The 21059-nt window shown below is 40.3% G+C and overlaps 2 protein-coding genes across 6 annotated transcripts in view; one reads left to right on the forward strand and one right to left on the reverse strand.

Annotated features, from left to right (window-relative positions):
• UBAC2 (UBA domain containing 2) overlaps positions 1-21059 on the forward strand; it is a 286963-nt gene that overhangs the window by 66225 nt on the left and 199679 nt on the right. The window lies entirely within an intron of this gene.
• Positions 869-19794, reverse strand: GPR183 (G protein-coupled receptor 183). 5 transcript variants are annotated; one of them, XM_032610721.1, is made up of 4 exons: positions 19668-19691; positions 18979-19011; positions 12155-12240; positions 869-8677 (listed from the first exon to the last, which is right to left on the reverse strand). In XM_032610721.1, the coding sequence occupies exon 4, from the start codon at positions 8657-8659 to the stop codon at positions 7577-7579; it is 1083 nt and encodes a 360-aa protein (XP_032466612.1). In that variant the 5' UTR covers positions 8660-8677; positions 12155-12240; positions 18979-19011; positions 19668-19691; the 3' UTR covers positions 869-7576. The 5 variants fall into 5 exon arrangements, with proteins under 5 accessions (XP_032466612.1, XP_032466611.1, XP_032466613.1 ...); XM_032610720.1 differs by lacking the exon at positions 18979-19011 and having other exon boundaries at positions 19668-19780; XM_032610722.1 differs by lacking the exon at positions 12155-12240 and having other exon boundaries at positions 19668-19725.

The raw sequence follows: 21059 nt of genomic DNA on the forward strand, positions 1-21059 counted from the left end.
GCTGGTGACTTTGTCAACAAAAGCCATCTCTTACTAGGACTTCTTGTAGGTCTGTTGACACCACCATCCCCTGTGCTCCTAGGATATGAATGTGGCCCCGTGTATCCCATTCCTGTCTTCCCATATGACTTGGGTTGTGCGGCTGACTGGTGAGAGATGGAGACCAGCAGCCGTGTGACCTCCACCTGCCTCTGCCTCTCAGTCCCCTGTGAATTCATTCTTGAATTTCTGCTTCCACCCCTGATGTAACAGCAGTATGGGAAATGTGTTGGGGACTGCACTTACCATTTTTTAAAATTTATTACAGAAAATTTCAAACATACATGAATGCAGAGAGAGTAATATAATGACTACCACGTACCCATCACCTTATCAGCATTTTGTCAAACACACAAACTTCAAATAATTTGACAATTGGATCCCTAATGGTACACTTTTTTTTCTTTCTCTTTTCCATTTTACTATTTGCTTTCTAAATTCTTCATGGCCAAGACCTACAGTATCTCTCAGCCCTGCCCCTGCCTTCAGTTGACCAGCCTCTCTGTGGCTCTCTCCCCCTGGGGTCTCTCCCTCCTCCCAGGGTCTCCCCTCCCTGGGTCTCTGGGGACCTGAGTGCGTGGGTTCAGGCACCATCATAGGCCCCGTCTCAGGTAGAGCCCTTACCCTGTGTTGGGACTCACAACAGGGACTGCATTGAATTATAATATATGATAGACCAATAATATTGTTTGCATTGATTTTTTTTAAACTCTAACACAGGCAGTAACCCCATATATTTTCACTACATATTAAAAAAAAAAGCAGATGTTTCACTGTAGGACTTAAGGGGGAAATTGTGGAACTGAAGTCGTAAGAACACATCAAAATGTTACTTTTTTTAGAGTAGGATTAAAACCTTTTGCAGCCTTTGTGTAGTTTCATTCTGACACACTTTTTTTCTTCTCAACCTGCATGGGAAAAATCATTCTTACAAGATATGGGAAGAGAAATAAATGTTCTCACACTCTGAGAAAACTGTTAAAAGCCCGTCAAAAATTACTTGAGTTCTTGGTTCAGATCCATTGCGGTAGGTACCACATGAGACGGAAGGTGGTGCGGTTCCTGCCCAGGAGTGACTTGCAGTTCATTCAAGTAGGCAAGACAGCTGAAGATCACTGTTAACAACAAGAAGCAACGTAGTAAGTGTGCAAATAGAGAAAGCAGGTCTTTACAATTTGGGGGGAAGATAAACTATTGAAACATCATAGCATGTATTTTCCCATGTACAGACCCTCTTATACAGTTTCTTCCTTCTAACAATCACAGTGCTGCAGAGGTTTCTCTAAGTTTGAAGAGTCTGGATATGCATTATCTGGGATAAATTAAATAAATGAGAGTAGTCCTCTGTAGCTTCCTTGTATGTGGAAGAAGAAGGAAAGCTAGTGGCACTCCTCTTATATTTTCCACAGAAAACTTTCTTTTTGGAAAAGAAATCTTGGCTAATTTAAATGTCATTCCAGTTTCTGATTTCATGTATTTTCCAGGATTAGTATTTCAGTACTGAGCATGTATTAGTTATCTGTTACTGCCTAACAAACTACAACACACAAAAATAAAACCTCTCATCCACATACTTGAATAGTACTAATCATAAAGTGTCCTCAGCTAACATTTGATGACCTGTAGTCAACATATATATTTTTTGAGCATTATCTCTATGCAAGGTGCAGTGCTCGGAGCTACCCAGGGTAGGAAGAAGTAAAAGTCAGGGTCTCTGCCCTGATGGAGTTTATGTTTCAGCTGAGGGATATAAGAGTGATGCACGTGAAGTAACAGACCCTAGGCTGTTTGATGGTTAGCAAAGAGCCTATGTATTCTGTAGTGCCGTTATTTCGTTGATAAGATAATGGAAATCTACAAAGGCTGAAAGACTGGACAGAGGTGATGTAGCTGACATGCAGTCAAACCAGAACCAGGTTTCCAGGCCAGTGTATTTTTTCTCTCCCTTTGTTTTCAAGATAGTATTCGTTTAAAGTTAAAACTATGTGGCATAGGCTGTATAAAAGCCAAATATGTTGAGGAAAGGGAAGATGCGTGGCTTTGAGTAGTCAAAGGAGAATTAAAGGAGCCGGTATGATTAGACTATGAGTGTAAAGAATAAATGGCAGAAACAGAATAATCCAACCAGGAGAACCAAATATTTGTTATATTCACAGCACAGACCAACTATACTATCTTGAAAGGTACATGTTGGGCAGTGGAGGGAAATGAAGTTGCAGAGGCTTGAAAGTGTGGGAGAAGAATTTGGACTTCATGTGGTAGTCCATGGGGAAATACTCTCAGTCCTAGAGCGTGAAATGACACGATGAAACGGGGATTAAGGAAGATTATGTTTGTTTGCCAGGAGAACTGCATCGTGTGTGCATTTTTCTTTTCTTACACTCATTGTATTGGTCAGTTGCATTCTAAGTAGGTTAAATACTGTGTTGATCAGAGGCTAGCCTGTGTTGTGGCCACAGTTAACCCTGAAATCTCAGTGGCTGAATACATAAATGCATTTCTTATTTGCGCTACTTGGCCAACACAGGTGGATAGGGTACAGGGGTGGGGAGTTCTCCATTTACTCATTCAGGGACCCAGGCTGACCAAAGGTCCCACCACTTAGAACCTCGCTGGTCGCTGTGGCAGGAGAGAAGAGCAGTATGGAAGCTCCATCGCTGCTCTCCAGAGCTCCAGCCTGGAAGTGAGTGACCTATATCATTTTTGCCCCCAACCCATTGGCCAGAGGTAGTCATGTGCACCCCCAAAGGGAAGTTGAGGATATTCGAGCAGTAAGGGTCTCTTCCAAGGCTCTCTGAGGACCTGGGCATATAATTCTACTTGCTTAAGAGAGACAATGTAGTGATTAAGAGTGACAGACCCTGGAGCCGGACTGCCAGAGTCTAGAGCCTGCCTCTCCACTTACTAGCTGTGTAGATCTGGGCAATTTACTGAACTTCTCTGGAGCATAATTTCCTCATCTGTAAAACAAGGATAATAATGGGACAAGCCTCACAGAATTATTGTGAGGCTTGATTATATGTAAATTGCTTAGAGCATTATGCCATGTAATTGTTAGGAATTATTTAGTATTGCTGGTTTTTTTTGTTTTTTTGTTTTTTTCGCGGTACGCGGGCCTCTCACCGTTGCGGCCTCTCCCGTTGCGGAGCACAGGCTCCGGACGCGCAGGCTCAGCGGCCATGGCTCACGGGCCCAGCCGCTCCGCGGCATGTGGGATCTTCCCGGACCGGGGCACAAACCCACGTCCCCTGCATCGGCAGGCAGACTCTCAACCACTGCGCCGCCAGGGAAGCCCATTGCTGTTATTATTAATCTGCTGGCTTCCACTACAGCACCTGAAAGGACGGCTAAAGTTTCTGATTCCAGTTGATGGGACCAGTGGGAAAGAAGTTGTAGTAATTTAGGTGTGTGATGCCAGCATCCGGACTAGGATGATGATTTGGGACAAAGAAAAGACAGGCAAGAGTGAGTGCAAGAGGAGAAAACCCAAGCAGGGTTCACTGGCCAAATACCATGGATGAGAGAGGATGATCAGGTGTGGGTGACCCAGAGAATGGAGCTTGAGTTTGCAGAGAAATTAGGGGGCCCCTGTGGAGAAGGACCATAAGCTGAAAGTCCGATGTGGTGATGGGAAGTGTCTGAGGCCTGGGAAGCCACAGGAAGCGGAGGAATGGAGCCATCTCTTAATGAACATGTTTCTGTAGGAGGTGACATCCTCGTGCTCCAAGTCAGGCTACAGGCACTGGGGCCAGTGCCTGTAGTGCACTGGATTGAGTCCCCAGCTCCACGTCTCTGTGGCCTGGCACTCCAGTTTCCTCATCAGCAAAATGGAGAAAAAGTTATACCCACCTCTTAAGGTAATGAGGATTAAATGAGATAATGCCTGTCAGGTGCTCGAAAAAGTGGCACATAGTAAACAGTCAGTAGTCATTCCTTCTCAGCTAATTGAGCTTTTAGTTGAGTAGAAATTTGAGGATTATTTTTTAAGTGACCAGTTCTTCAGAGTTTAACATAAAACAAACTTCCGGTGACATCGGTTCTCATGAGTGCATTTAGTCTTCCCTGGATTCAAAAGAGTGGGCTGTGTTGTCACCAGATCAGCTCTTCATTTTTTCACTCTTACCTGAATAGTCAATGAGCAAATGTTTTTAGCTTTGCAAAGAATAACAAATTACAGTGGGCTAAGAGTGACCAAAATAGACCATTTTAAAGGCTAATTTAAGGTCAGTGCTTCCTCTTTTAAAATTGCCTGGTACTTTTTCCTGATCGGTAGGGCAACCACAGGGCAACCACTGCCCTGGCCTCTTGAAATACAAAATTGTTTTCAAGCAGAACATATTTGTGTATCTAGATTTAAATTGGCTTCTTGGGAGATTAGTTCTGTTCTTTAATATGTCTAGTTTATATTGTTTATATATAGTTTATATTGCAGGGTCTTAGAGGGTCTTTGTCTTCAATTACACAATTACATATTCTCCAGCATATGTAATTAAGCATTTAGAGAGTTTCTTTTCATTTCATTGAAAAATTAAGAACTTCACAGATATTTCAGTAGGGCTTTAGTATTTTGTTAGTAATAGTACAAAACAGGTGCTATTCAATTAGATGGATATCTGAGAGCCTTCTGTGGGCGAGGCTCTGTACCACGTGCTGTGTATATAACCTACGACATTCTCATCCTCAGGGAACTCATAGCCTGAGTTTGTAATCTACCTACTCTTGGTTATTTGTCCTATTTAAGGGTTAGCTAACCTGCTGGCCTATAATGAAACAAGCCTTGTAATACTTTTTTCAGGGTCTGTGTGATTCAGTTCTGTCTTTTTTATGGCTGGGATGTGAAGTTAGGGTTACATTCCTGATGCTGCCTCTAGTTTACCAGGTGCCTTTTCTGAATTTAGGTTTCTTTATAAAGTGTGGGTGATACAATCTGCTCATCCTGTTTCACAGGATTGTGAAAAGGAAGACATTACATACTGCATGGACTATTTTTGTGAACTATTGCACTCTTCATATATACATGATGTCATTTCTAAAATCTAACCTTTACTATTCTATACTATCTATTCTGTACTATCACTGAAGTGTCTACATGTTTATACTGACTCAAATTAAGTAGCTTTGAGAGGTTTTTTTAAATTAATCAAATGATCCTTTTAGAAATAAAAATAAAATTATGGAAGAGGTAAATATGGTTAGCTGCCATGTAGCTATCAGCTTTCCTAGATGATTTTTCCTAGCTACATGTTATTATTTTAAATTGTTAATAATATATCACCTGACTGCTGGAGAAAATATTTATAGGTTGTGATTTTCAAATAATGTATTATATATAAGGCCATCTCCTTATTTCTGTAACAGAACACAAAATTATACAGCATTGTCCCTGTTCTCCAAGTTTACCTACTCCTGAGGGAAATGCATGGGAGATAAACCTAAAGCCAACTAATACTACAAGACACTGGGAGGGTGCCCCAAGGCCGTGTGTGAACAGTGGCTTCATGAATGAAATAGGAAGTAAGGTCCTTTTGAAGGAGAGCGAATAGCTGAATTGACTAGAGTACAGACCTTTTTTTTTAAAAGATTGATTGGAAGTAGGTTTAAAGTTTACCTTTTTGGCAGTATGGGTACTGATGATTGGATAAAATCATTTGCGCAGACTTGTGATATAGTGGAAGAAGGAGGGAGAAAACTACTCAGAAAGAAGCGTGTATCATTCCTTTGTCAAGTGACATAGGTATTTACTACCTTGTTTGGAGGATCTTAAGAACTGACCATTAGCACCAAGAGGACTCTCTTACCTGCTATGAAACAGCATGTTGGCTTATACATACAATAGTCTATGCTGGAACATAGTCATAGAGCTAGTGTGCCATGAAGATGATCTGAAATTCAGGAAGCTTTGTTTCTGGTTTTCCTTTAGCAACTTTCACAATGGTTTCTCTTTTGGGATCCAACTCAAATGACTACATAAGTGCCACCCTGCATAAAATTTAGTGTTTTGCCCTTTTTTTCTCCTTCACTTGGAAATGTTTATTAGATGGAGTGAAGGAGAGGCCCTAAGTTCCTGACTTGAATCCTTGTGGTCTCACCTGTCTCCGTAAGGTGAAACAAGGACCAGTGCCTATTTTTGACAGTGGCTTTTTAAGGTCAGCCAGCTATCTATGAAGTTAACAAAATACAAATCAGAAAGCACTCAGTAAATGGTGCTGAATCAACCATTAAGATTAGTTTTCTAAAAAAAAAAAAAAAAAAAAAGATTAGTTTTCTTACAGGATAAAAGTTGAAAATGAGTAAGAGAAGACTTTAAAAGAAAATCTTTCCAGGATATAAAGCCTAATAAAAATTTTAAGTATGACTCATGACACAGCATTTCATCTCTTTAGTTCCGTCATCAAACTTGGTATCATTGCTAACATGGATACTGTATTGGGGTAATTTGGGGATTCAATAAAGCAAATTTGAGCTGGCAGATGGGTGATTGTACTTGCAGAGGTCATGCTACTCATAAAAAGGTATTTATTTATATAAAATTTATATATTTATTTATATAATATTGTAAAGGATCCTGGCTACTCTGAAGTTTATGATTTTGCATTTTACTCCCCATCTTCTTTAGGCAAGCGACAACTACACCCCACTGCTCATCCTCCCTACCCTTTCTGGTAACCGAAACCCCTGAAATACAGATACAGGGTACTGTCAACTTCTGTATAAATAAGAATCCATCCCCTAGGGACCCAAGAAAAACCAAGGCTATTTGTATACTTTTTTATTCTCAAGAAGAATTTAGCAAGTGGTGCCTCCTTCCACATGAAGTCCTTGTCGTATTCCTGAGCACTGGCCCTTGAATGCTATGCTGGCTGTTTGGGAAGAGCTTTCATTGCATTCATCACCATAATGTTGCTGTCCAAACTCTGTCTACTGCTAATTTTATCCTCCCTGTAACTTTTGCTGAGAGTTGACAGTGAGCACTGAAGGACATACTCATAATTTTGTAGCATCCAGCTCTTTATTCCAAAAGAGTTTTTTGAAACAAAAATTTATGACTCAGAACAAGACAAAACAAAAAAACTTATTATCGAGGAGATAAAGTCTAAGATTGAAAGAAACATGAACTGAAGAAATACGTTATCAAAAAAAAAGAAAAGAAATATGTTACAATATTAACATTTCTACACTGGCAATATACAATTTTAACAGTCTTTTTCTTTTGCCAAATTATTGGCAGGAAATATTAATGATTAAATTTTTCATTAACACAAAACTTTTCTTTCTACACTGTGAGTTATTAAAATACGCTCCCTTTTGGTGTAGTATTTCATTTACAAATTAGAACTTTGCTTAATGTTGTTCTCGAGTGTAAAAAAATGCATATATATCAATTTACTTCCAAGTTGGAGGTGAGAAATAGTGCCCAATGAAAGGAATTTAAAAGAACCCTAATTAGAAGTTAAACAATCATTTTGATTTATAAGAAAAGTCCTGCAAAGTTTGTCATACAGTTTACTTTGCTATAAATCCAAGATTTAATTCCTTTTTACTTTCCATTTAAAGACTTGGAATGTATTATCATTTGAGTTTCCGTCATTTCACGTGAGTTTTCTTCAGGGGCTGACTTCACGGCACTGGAAATTGATACACTGACTTGACGTTTCAGCATCTTCATGACCTTTCTCTTGTACCCTTTACATGCAAAGAAATATATAAAAGGGTCCATGCAGCAATTGAAGTTCATCAGGCATACTGTGAAGTGCAGAGATATCTGGAATGAATATCTTTGGCTACATTCCAGGAGATCAGGAAAACGAAGCTTCTTAATCATGTGTTGAATAATTGCAATATGATAAGGTGTGAAACAGACAACAAACACAACAATTATAAAAATAATTGTGTTGAGAGCCTTTTTGTTTACACCAGATTTCTCACTTAATGGGTTCTGTTTGGCAGTTTTAAAGAGCTTGCAACAGATTTGAGAATAGCAGATAAGAATGATTACGAGCGGAAGTACATATCCTATGAAACATGCACCAAGCAGAATCCAGGGAAGAGATTTGGTTCCTTCAAAGTTTGGATATTCCATGCACATAGTCCTTTCAGCCTCCTGCTTTGACATAGGTTTTATGAGCAGTGGGAGTGTTTGAGCAAATACGAGAATCCAGACAAATATGCAAATGCATTTTGCATGTTCGATTCTTTTCATCTTGTTGTACCGCAGCGGGTGCACCACAGCAAAGAACCGGTCAATGCTCAGGCAGGTCATGAAGTTCACGCCTGCGTACGTGTTGATGTAAAACACGAGAGCAGTTATCCTACACAAGGCCTCGCCAATTCTCCAGTCAAAACCCAGTGCATAGTAGGCTATCCGTGTAGGCAGAGCAGTGGTGAACAGTATGTCTGAAATCACCAAATTGGTTGAATATAGAGTGGTAGAGTTGATTTTTTTCCTGTTTTGAATAATGACCGTCAAGGCCAACAAGTTTCCCACGAGCCCAATTATGAAGACGATGCTGTAATGCAGAGGCATGAGGATCCTGGCTGTGTGGTGGTGGGCGTAGAGGTCACAGTCGCTCTCCAGAGGAGCTGCAGAGGGTGTAGTAAAGTTGTCCATTTTTATATCCATCAGCAGTGTTCAAGGTCTCTAAAAAAACCAAGAAGGGTACGTTTAATTAAAAAAGCATATTTAACTAAAAGCGATAAAAACTGCCTCCTATAGATCTAACTTTTAAAATTTCAAGATTGATATAATTTTTTATAATCTGTGATACGTAATGTGGTTACATACTATATAGTAACAGAAAGAGCAGAGAATAAAATTTATGTTTTTACTCTCACAATTTGGTGGTTTTGGCAAAGCTCTGGCAAAGGAAATAGAACCGTTTAAATAGGGCAAACGTATTTTTGCGAGAAGAGGGAATGCACTAACTTTTTCGGCAGAAATTTCCCCTTCCTTTTTCTGAATCATCGTCTGGTTAAGGGTAAAATCATGTAAAGCACCCCACATTTCAGGAAGCGTAAAACTTTGCTTTTAAATTGAATATCAGTTGGACTTTTTTTTTCCGCCAAATGCATATCACTGCCAGGAAATGAAGTCAGTCACACATTTATGTAGTGAAATATGGACTCACCACAGTGATCTGATTTGTGTTAACCCCAAAATTGTGAGAAACAAGCTAAGGCCTTTGTTAGGTTTTCTTAAAAAAGAAAAGAAAGAAAGAAAGAAAAGAAGACGATGACCACAGCAACCCCAACAAAAAAGAAGAAAAAGAAACAGAAAGGGAAGAAACGTAAGAGCTTCAAGGGGAAACTTTAAAATTAATGCAGATACCCCGCTGATGCATGCAGTATGTGTTCCTACATGGACACACTGTAGGAAGCATTACACATGTGGTGTTCTGTGTTCTGCTTTATTCATTTACCATGTTCATGGATCAGTGTAATCTATATTTTTGTCCTATGTGTAGATCTTGTATAGACATTTGATAGATATTCTGCAGTATTACAGTGTGTTAATGCATAATTTGCTTACCTACTCCCTTTATGAATATCTGGATTATTTCCAACTCTTTTCTTGTTATAAATAACGTCTACGATGAAATTTCAAGTCCTCAGTTGAAAAGTGGAAAACTCCTACAATAAAACTCCATATATGAGGCTGAACTTGGATAAAACTAAGGAAGAGAAGAGCAACAAATTCTGTGAAGTTATTTTTAGAAGAAAAATAATTTTCTGATAGGTCTATCTCTATGCACAAATCTGAAAGTCACCAAAGCTGAGGGAAAAGTTCAATATATCTAGTGATGATGGTACTATACGTTAAAGGAAAGAACTCTATCCCTAGCCTTATCAAAGCAGTGACTACAAATCTACTTCTCCGACTGCTGTATTAAATGAGTTGGAGCTCTGCTAACTTAGTTCTAACCGTCTTAAGACAGTGATACTGACGGACAAGGAGGGTTCTGAGAGGCTTGCACTAATGTCACAGGTGTGCATCATCTACAGTGTTGATAGGTTAATCATGAAAATATGGGAATACAACCTAAAGCAAAAGGAAGCTACAAAGGAAGTAGAACTTTTTATTAATCAAGGGAATACAAGAAAGGAGACTGGGAAAAAGCAAAGGATGAGGATGATAGGTAGAAAACACAAAATAAGAGGGTAGGAAATGCGTCACAACAAATTTAAATGGCTTGAACTCACCGATTAGAAGACAGAGACTGTCAGTTTGGATTTTTAAAAATCCAGCTGTATGCTGCTTAGAAAAGAGGGAACTCAAAGCGATTTGGAAAGTTTGAAAACAGAGGCACGGGAAAACGCATACCAGGCAAACCCCAACCAGTGGAAAGCCAGAGTAGCAATATTAACATCAGAAAAAAATAGAATCCAAGGCACAGTCAATATTAATAGGGGTAAAGAAGGTCGCTACACAAGTTAAAAAGAACAGTTCACCAAGGACATGAAAAGAATCATGAACTGTACGTGTAACAGCAAAACTTGACAGAATTTAAAGGAGAAATGGTCAAATCCACAGCCATAATGGGAGATTTTAACACATTTTGATTAGAATATGACAGGTAAGAAAAAGATTGACCCAACATGACTTAAAAGCTAACAGAATTTGTGCTGAAAGCACATTAGAATTATTTGCAAATTTAACCATGTACTAGATCATGAGAGGCGTCTCAGATTTCTCAGAAAATCGTTAGCTAGCAGCTCACAGTCCTTGTGAGTAGTACCGTGCAACTAAGTTAGAAACCAAAAATAAAAAGATAAAGGATGCACTTGGAATCTAAAGATATATTTTTCTGAGGAACTCATGGGTTAAGAAATCACAATGCAAAATTTGAAGTGCTTAGAACCAAAGGACAAAAATACTACAAAACTGTGGAATGCAGCTAAAGAGTTAATCCAAGATTGATGCAAGACCTTGAATGCATTTATTTCTTAAAAAATTGAAAATAGCTAAGTTAAATATACAGCTCCAAGAAGCTAGAAAAGAACTGAGTTTGCCCCCAAAAAAGTAGAATAATAAAATTAATTGGAGATATTAATGAAATAGAAAACAAAACAAACAAAAACCAATAAATATGGACTTTATATTTTGTGCGGGGGTGGGGGGATGGAGTGATTCTTGAAAGGGAAATTGTGTAAATTGCAGTTGTGGAATAAAAGTAGGAAAACTTTTTGCAGTTAGTAGGGAAAGGCTTCGCTCGTGTGAGAAGTGGCTTTCAGGAGCCGAGACCAGACATGAGGGAGAGGTGGAAATTCCAGGCACGGGTTGCAGTTTAGGAACAGGCATCAAGAGCTGCCTTTATTTTTCTAATTTTTGTGAAAAAAAATGTTTTTCTGAAAATCTCAACATGTAAATTTTATTTCGAGGAGTCTTCCAAAGCAGCTTCCTGGGAACTGCCTTTAAAATACATGGTGGGGAAAAAAATACACTGTGGAGTCTGCTAATCCTCCATCTGAATAATAATTATTGTAGAGATTAGGAAAGTTTCACTAATGTATGAATCAGAGAATGTGCCATTGCCTACCAGTTGTAAATGCACGCCCAGCTACTTCACTGAATGAAATAAAGCACCCAGTAGAGTCACAAAAGGCAGTGTTTTCAGAACATTTTAAGTTAAGAAAAAGATGTTTAACACAGTGTTAATTTTAAGTGCGAAAATTTGCAACCAAATCAAATGTCCATCATTAGGGAACTGGTTAAGTATTTTATGGCCATATAGTAGAATACGATGCAGCCACTGAAAATGGCAATGTAGATGCCTATTTCCTGACAGAGAATGATGTCAAGTAAGGAAAGCAGATTCCACAACAGGCCACTTTGTGGGTAGGAAAAGCAGCTATTCACAGACACATCCCTGCATGGATATATAGGCCAAAACATAATTCACAAGTACAAGTAATTTTTGAGTTTCATCATATATTCTAAATTTTTAACACCAAACATGAATTGACTATGAAATGAGTAAATAGGTAAATAATTTTTTTTAATCTGAAGAAATCTTTTTTGAAATTCAGCTCTTCTTGCAAAAGCCTTGTCCTCTGACATACTTTTCAAAGCTAGTGCTTTTTATTCAGATTTATGCCTCAGTTTTCGCTAGGTGCCTACCTTAAGTCATGTCTGGAAGAACCGTCCCAGCAGCCCTGCAAGCCAGGTGTTGCCATCACGCACCCACACTCCACTCGAGGAAACCTCTGTCAGAGAAGGTAAGGGTCATGCTGGATCCTTCTCTCTGCCAACCTGGCTTCAAGCCTCCTACTCTGTCCAGTCCTCGGCAGGGGCAACTGCTTCACGCTGCCTTTCAAGAACTGAGAGTTTGTAGTTTCAAACTGGTCTAAGCTTCAGGGCCATCCTCACCTGTACACAAACAGCCGGGGCACATGTGGCCTAGCCGTTCCAGAGCAGGGAGACGATTCTTCCAGAGGACAACGGGACTCCCACTCCAGGAGAGGTGCCTTCCCAAGTGGGAGGCCAGACTGGTGGACGTTGCGTCATAGAGCCCTGAGGGGGAGACTGGGGAAGGGCTGTTTGCTGCCCGCCCCTGCCCCGAGTCGGTCTAAGAAAGGCACTTGCACAACGTGGATGTGTAGATGGGCTGACCCAGAGGATCTCAAGTAAAGGAGAATCTGGGCTGTTTTGAAATGTGTCCTTTTGGATATTTAGTAACCTCTGGAAGGTTGATTCCATCCGTCAACAGCTCTAGTATATTACCTTTGGTGTTACTTCTCCTGTGTTACTAATGCTATAGTTTTAGTCCATTTTATCTTTTCCAAATTGAGAGAAAACCACTTTCACATACTTGACTGTTGTTATCCCGTTCTTATATCAACCAATCCCAATTTATTATCATCCTCCTTCGGAAATATTATTTTATCCCTTCCTTTAATCATTTTAGGATTCAGGATTCTTTCCTGAACCTTGACTTACTCCATTCTTTTATTCAGCAAAAATTGGGTTTAGTGCCTCCTCTATATGCTAGATCCTGGAAATTCAGAAATGATACCTTTTAATGTCTGAGGACCTCAAACTGAAGGATGGATGTTGGGAATGTGCTGTTGTCTGAATGAGGTGTTATCTCAGTATTTGCTATGTTTCTTCTCACACACACACCACACTGGGGTTCTGCTTGCTTTTTGCATTACATTGCTCCTTTACCAACCTTTCAATTGCAGATTCCCCTTTTAACTGTTTCTAGTCCTTCCTCTTTTAGTCATAACTAAATCCTTTCTTTCTTTCTTTCACTATATTTTAAATATTTGTCATAATTATTAGACAACAGCGTCTGACATGGTATTTAGGATAGACGTACTGAGTTGTACTTGAAAGTATTGATACTATGGCTCGTCATTTTGTTGCCTTAAGAAAAGCATAAAGAAATGTTTGTTCTAAATTTTTTTTCCTTAGAACACTTGTACCTGTAATAATTACAATTTCCTCATAATGCTTTCTGATGAAAAGATGTACAATGTCCCTAAGTTGTCCTTAGTGCCTCACAGCTGAGAGACAAGAAAGAGGATTGCAAGCTTTGCCCTGAGGGCACAGATAGTACCTGGGCTGCGGGACGTGTGGGTCCTTATTCAGGTTCCACCCAAGGAACTACGGGGCAGCCATCTGTGCCAGTTCTCTTAACATTTTTGTTAATAAGCAAACGAGGCTATCTCAGGTTTGTCTCTGTAATGCAATATTGATCCTTTTAACTTTACTATTATCCTAACGTGTAAAACAGCAAGTTCTTCCACAGCAAAATATCCTCCGAAGTATTTTCACTTACACTTTTGAAAGTGGGCCTGTGTGTGCATTTCTCTAGAATTGATTTCCTCACTAATAGAGTAGCTAGTGTTTCTTAAGACACTATCATGTCATTTTTGCATAACCAGACATGTTGACATGAACTGTCAAGTTCTTTCTAGCCACAGAAAGGAAAAAATAAAAGGCCCCCTCAAAACTCATTTATTAGTATTAAAGAAAACTAAGAGCTAATGTGATTTGTACTCTAGAACTATTTACCCTGGATACCAACTTGGAGGCATTTGTGACTTTTCACAGGGTACTTCTGCAATCCCAATTTACTTGCTTGGATAATGATTTATTTGTGGCAGAAACAGAATAAAATCCTCATTATATTCAAAGATTTAGTAAATGCTAGAATACCAGCTTTTAGTGTTTAGCTTTAAGATTCCTGAAATGTCCTGAATACCCCTAATATTTATTCGCTTAATAATCATCAACACTTAAAAGTGAGAAGGGGTTAAACTTCTAGTAATTTTGTTTAAATTCAGTCCTTAGCAATGAATGGAATGGGTCAGATCATGCTGACATGATCACTAATAAGAGGTGACTTCTCTGTGAGGTGAAGTCTGCTCAGGACCATGTTTACACATTGAGATGCTGTGACTCAAAGTGCCCACAGTGGCCTGCACCAAAGAGGAAGTTACAGGAGTACGCTCTCAAAAACAACCCGAAGAATGGACGTGCAGATACAAGTGATACTTGCCTGTTGTTAAATGATGAGTGTTGTTGTTTGATCCCATTGTTTGTCTGATTTCTGTTGCTACACTGTCCTTTGGTTATTTTGTTGAAGAGGGGTAAGACTGAGGGAAAATTTCTGGAGTGGGAAAATAAAGTCACTGGGAAAGGAGGGGGCAGAGGAAGGCTCCAGGCTCAAAGGAGCAACAAGGATTTGGTCTCCCGGGAAGCAGACGAGCACAGATGGATCAGGACAGCAGGCTGGGGCTGTTTACTGCCTTTGAGGACAAACATACCCCGTGGAAGAAAGAAATCATTGCTGCTTCCTCCTGTTACCTAGTTTTATACGTATTTGTCAGTTGCTTGAAAAAGCCTCCTTGTTCTTAAAGCTGAGCAAACAGGGACATCTGAGTTTGGTCCAGTGTCACACATACCGGGGCCTAGCACTCAACCAGTCATGTTTCTCGCCTGCTTTACGGTGACTCAACAACCATCACCTGAGCAGTTGTGTGTCCCACTGGCCTGCGAAACAGGCATCCCTGAGGCACAGACGGGCAGTGACCAGCACAGGCCCAGCCTCGCGTCCCTCCACTGGTGCAGTCTGATGGCCATTCCAGACTACTACCCTGCTCTCAACCGCTCTGACAGCCAGCACACACCCCGATAACCTAGTCAAAGAGATCTTCCTACACTATCAGGGGATACTTTTTTTTTTTCCACTAGCTTTGAGTCCTAGGTTCATAGCTGTGTCCAAGATTGATTTTTGGGGAGATTATATAGGGAAGATTGTCCAGAAAGGTGACCGCTGACAGGTGCCCCCACTTTCTCAGACGGAACCTCCCACGTGCCAGAGTGTTTATGTCAGGAGTCGAGTCGTCTGCGGTCAGTGTGTCTGAGGGCATCTCTCTTCCCTGTCTCCTAGGGAGCTCGCTTGCTTGCATCCTCCAGCTTGTGGAAGGGTGACCCTGCGGCTCACCCCAGGACACAGCCTGGTCCTGCCCACCTCTCAGGAGGTCTGCACAGGGTCATGTGCAGGACAGTGCACAGGGAGCTTCTTCAGAACAGGAAAAAAAAAACAACCCAGCATTGGCCCATCTGCACTTTCCTCTTTGTGCCTCGGCGGTGTGAACCCAGTGGGCACCCGCTAAAGACACTTCACCTTCTGTAAACACGTACATTGGAATTGATGGGAAAGTGAAAGGTGCCTGACATTTGTGTTATCTGGTTAAACACCCACTTGCACATTTGGGGTTTTACACAGTCTGGCTAGTTGTCTTTCACCTTTCACTGATTATTTATTCCTTGTGTAGCTGTTGGCAGCTTGAATACTGACTAGGACGGTATGAAAGTCTTCAGAGATGAAGACAGAGGAGGTGGTAGCACTGCGGACTTGAAATATATGGCATAATGTTTAGGAACTGGAAGAAAATATAATCCCACCGTAATACTCATTTCAGTGTAAGGAAGACAAATACTGTGTTTCCCTGTGGCATGATTTGACCTGTATGTAGGATAACCAACTGCATAATATACAAAGACTCCTTATAATGAAGGGCTGAGTCAGTATAATCTTTATCCTCTGAATCCAAAATATTTCTAGAAACAACCCTTTCTCCTTAAAGTTCAAGCGAGTTTCAGATTTTGATTTTCGTCTCTATTACCTCATAGAACTTAGAAACATTAAATATCCTCATTTAATGGATAAGCAGAATTCGGGAGAGATTGGATCATTTGCTCAGGGTCCCCCCTCAGGACAGTTGCCAAGCCAGGGACCACGCAGGCCTCCGTGTCCTCGTCCCCTGCTGCCTCCTGCCTTCAGCCCGCCGGCCCCCGGCCTCTCCTCTGCACGTGCCCTTCTGTCTGTCCGTCTGCCTGTGTGCGTGCTGCTCCCACTGCCCTGCCTGCCTCAGGCTGCCCTCACTTCTCCGTGGAGTTGCAGTTGCAGCGTGCACAGTGCCGTTCAGATGGTGCCCAGGCAAACTGAAAGCCATCTGTCACGCCACACGGTCTCCTTCGTGGTCGGGGTCTGCTTCCCTCTTCAGCTGGATCTCTAGCCGTCTTCCATCCTGTGACCCCCTGGCTCCGGCCCTACTAGATTGCTTGCTGTCTTTTGATGTCCTGTGTTCTCTCACAGCTCTGTTCCTTTCTGACCCTCTTCCTTCTCTCTGGAGCCTCCTCTCCCCGGTCCTGGATCCTCAGCGCCTGCTTTCCTTCAGGGCTTCGCTCAGAATCAGCTGCTCCCGGAAGCTTCCCTGGTTTTATCCTCTCCTGCTGCCCCGACAGCACCTCCCCCTGCCCCGCAGAAAGGCAGCGTGGGGTGTCCTCACCAGGGCACTGCCCTCTGTACTGTTCATTTTGTTTCTGTTTCCTACTGGCCTGTGAAGACCTGAGAGTGGGGGCTGTGTTGTTAATTTTGTACATCTCCAGCTGGCCCATGATTGATGCTCAATAAATATCCATTAAGGAATAGCAGAATCCCAGCTTTCTTGATCCTCAGAGTTTCTTATCAGACTGCAGGATACATTTGATTGATAATAGTAACCAGTATTATTCAGCATAGACTGTGTCCCAGGCACTGCCCCGGGCACCTTATGTATGTTCACTCACTGAATCTCACAAAACTTTCCCAAATCCATTGCCACGGGTGAAACTGAGGCACAGAGCACTTATGAGTCTTGCCTAAAGACACAGCTGTTAAGTGTCAGGATTTAATCCAGGCAGTTTGGCTCCAGAAATCACATTCAGTGTAGTATGTTTTAGCCCCTAGCTCCTATTTCCAGCATGATCTGATGTTATTGGTAGGAAACAAGTGAAATAGGAAGACATCTCAAAACTTTAACGCAAATCAACTCATACACCTGTCTCAACCAGAGAGCAGAGAAGGGCTAGGGAGGTGGGGAGAGGGAGGAGGGAGGGAAGGAGGGAAATATGCTGATATAAATCAGGAATTCATTAATTTATTTGTAGCATATTTCAAAGTAAGCAAAAGTTTTATAAATAAATTTAGATTTTTACTATTTTTAACAAGATTTCTATAAAACAGTTTGGACTAAAATTTCCACTGAGAGAAGATGGTGAAGACCTAGGATAGCTCTTCTGCTGTTAATTTATTTTTATACTGGTATTTAAATATTTGCAGATATTTAGCAAAATATTTTTATTCTTCTCTTTGGGCTTTCCAGATACCACAAGGATCTTTGTTACCTCTGTCGTTTTCAGAGGATTTTAACGTGTGTTATTTCATCTTACATTGAAGCCCACTATTTTACAAACTTCCTGGCAAGCTAAGAAGGATACAGACTGGAGGGTACTGCACATCCTCAGCACATACACAACCAGGGCATTTTAACAACTCCAGGAGGCCCTTAACCACAGCAGAGAGGAAGCTGTCACTAGTAAACTCCTTTACTGGATGGTGAGCTCTTTTTTTAGATGTAAACTTCTTGAGGATGATGGCTTTATCTCATTTTATCCCATAGAGTGTTTCAGAACTGGCCAGCAACAGATATCTAGTAAATGCCTCTGGAAAGCATAAATGAATGAAAGTCATATAGTGATGTGAGTTAATATTTGTCCCATTAAATGACTGCTCATGTTACTGAAAAGCTCTCAGAAGCTAGTTGAAAGTGATTTATAAAAGGAATTCCCACCACCACATGATAGGTGAACCTTGTGAGTGAGAATGCTTTCTGGAGCGGTGTGCTCTTTGCAGTATTATGTCCAAAAACTATGATTAACCCCCAAGAGAAAGCATGCGCTGAAATACTCGCAAATGCAAAGTCCAGACAGAAAACACAGTTAGATGTATAATCATCCACAGACTCAGTCTTTATGTAAAATATTTTCTAAAGATCTAGAAATAAGTTCAAGAAAAATAATTCCCATAGAAATGATAGGGCAAGGAAACTTTGCATATTGGATTCATCCTTCCGTGGTTTAATGGGCAGAGGGAAGAGAGAATGGTAACAGGCAGTTTTCCAGCACTTACTGTGAGGGCCAGTGCTGTAAGACCTGGGCAGTATGATTACTCCCCATTTTACAAATGAAGCAGTTGAAGCCTGAGAAGTAACTTGTCCAGGGTCACGCAGCTGGTAAATAATGGAGCCCCAGTTCAAGCCTGACTCCAGAGCGCATGCTCTTAACCACTACGCTATATTGTACTTAAAGTGAGACCACCTCCCCCGCCAAAATAAAAAGAAAAAAACACACCCTCCTTTAGAGGAAGTCTCTGCACAGCTTATATTTTACCAAGTTTCTGTTACTTCCATTCCCAACCTGGACGTAAATACTGGCAATTCACTGCATATAATTCATTGTTTTGTGATATTTTTTAGGAACACAGAAATTCTAGGAAAAAATACGGAGATGTGTTTAGTCTTTCTGATCATCAAATAAATATAAAGCAAAGAGATGTTCTTTTTTCACTTGTTAGATTAATAGTTTATGTTTAGAATTAAAATACTCACGTTGGCTGAGAAGCAGTGAGGACCAGACTGTCACTGGTGGGAGAGTAAATTGGTAAAATGCTTTTGTAAACTGAAAAATATCAATTTATATCTGAAGTTGTTTTTTTTTTTTTTAAATGTGTACCCTTTGCCCCAGGAATTCTACTACTGGGATTCTATCCTGAGAAATAATAGAAAGTATAAAAGTAGAGAAATAATAGAAGTATAGGAAAGACTTTTATGTACTTACATATGTGGTCAAATAGTAACATGTACTAACTCTTTTATTTTAAATTGTGCTGTATAACTTGTTATAAGTACAGTACATTTAAGTGTAGGAATACTCCATTTTAAAATAACTTTGTTCCTTTCCTTCATAAAGTATCCTGAAATACTGGCAGTATTTGATGATTAATATTTGATACTGTTTTTTGTAATTGTGAGTTCACACAGAAGTACAAAGTTAGCCCTGTTTTTTGGTAAAGATATTTCTGGCATGATCCATTGCTTTCACCCAGCTTAGTATCAGCTTATTAGAACTGCCTGTCACCAGAGAGTCTCAACTATATTAATGATAAAATCTTTGTTAGAAATGTTTATAGCTTTTTGTTGAATAGATTCTTTACCTTTACCTTCAACCTTAATTAGGGTTTCAAAGTTTTTCTTAACTTACAAGACCTTGTTGAAAAAGCAAAATATCTGGTACTTACCTCTTAGTGCCTTGTTGGGACCTTTGTGTGGTGGCAGTCAGTATTCGCCCAAACTGAAGTAGGTTAACCTTGGCACGTTGTTTTAAGGGAGATCATGCAGACATCCTTTTATGGTGGTGGCTTTTTTTCTGTCACCCTGTGACTGAGCACAGTAATGATCAGTTAGCCTCATGTGTGCGTGTGCACTTTTTTTTTGTTAATAGGAAGTGAAATTTTTCTGTTAGTGATTTTTTAAAAAAGAGTTATCCAAAAACCCCTTGGAATTTATGAATTTTTGATATCTATGGAACTTTATAAATTTTTCTATAAAGATTTAAGTTTAAAAAAAATCCTTTGGAAGAGACTGAAGCAATAAACCTTAACCAGGAAAAAAAAAGAATCATAGTTATTGATGATTTTGTATCCATCTTATGTGTAAAGTGTGAGTTTTTAAAGGTTTTAAGGGAAAAAAATGTCAATTTTGACAATTCTGTCTGCCTGGAAACTTGGAGCAGGGAGTAGTTCACTCATTCTGTATCTTATCAACAGCTTAATGAGAAAGAAACAGAAATTTCTGTGGTGAGTGGAGAAAAATGCTCTTTTGTATGTGTACAGTGATTAGTCAGTATTTTCAGGCGGGAGACCAACTGACTGGATCGCTGATTGCATGGACACATGCATGACGAAGGAAGAGTTGAAGGGAGCATCCTACAGCTAGAATTGCCTCTCGTGCACAGGATGAAGGAGACCTGTGCTGTTCACCTTCAAGCCTTAATGGACTCAGTTTAAACCAACAGTGTCACATGGCTATCAAAATGGAAATTGATTTGCAGGCTAAAATAATGGAAATATAGCGCTCAGAACAAGAGAGATGATCTGGCCATTCCCAGTGAGCTCAGGAGGCTGCGTTTTACAGGGCACGGATGACCTTAGAGCATGGGTGGTGAGGGGTCTAGATGCCTGGTCTTAGGAGAAATGATGGAATAAACTGAGCATGTCTGGGCTTGGCAGGGACGTGATCATTACCCTCACGTGTTAGGAAGCTCTCATGGTAAAGGGTTTAGATTGTATGTGTTAGTCTTCCTAACTCCAGAGAGTAGAAGGAAGGCCTTGTAAGAGGAGGTTACCAGACAGCTTTCAAATCAAAATGTGAAAGTAGATCTCAAAAGTTGAGATCATAAAAAAATGGCATGTTGTCTCTTATTCAGGTGCTTGAATAAACAGGATGACTATTTTGAGGGATGTTAGAGAGAATTGAATCATTTGGTAGGAATTTGTAACCCTGTGACCTCAGAGGCCCTTCCACTCCAGGATTCTGTCAAAGTGGCTGAGGACCTTTAGCCTCTCAGCGGTGTTATTCCATTGAGAGGCTTGTTAGATTCTTATAAGCTCTAAAGTGCTAAAGATCTGTAG

The sequence above is a fragment of the Phocoena sinus genome, chromosome 18, assembly GCF_008692025.1.
Source record: "Phocoena sinus isolate mPhoSin1 chromosome 18, mPhoSin1.pri, whole genome shotgun sequence".
NCBI lineage: Eukaryota > Metazoa > Chordata > Mammalia > Artiodactyla > Phocoenidae > Phocoena > Phocoena sinus.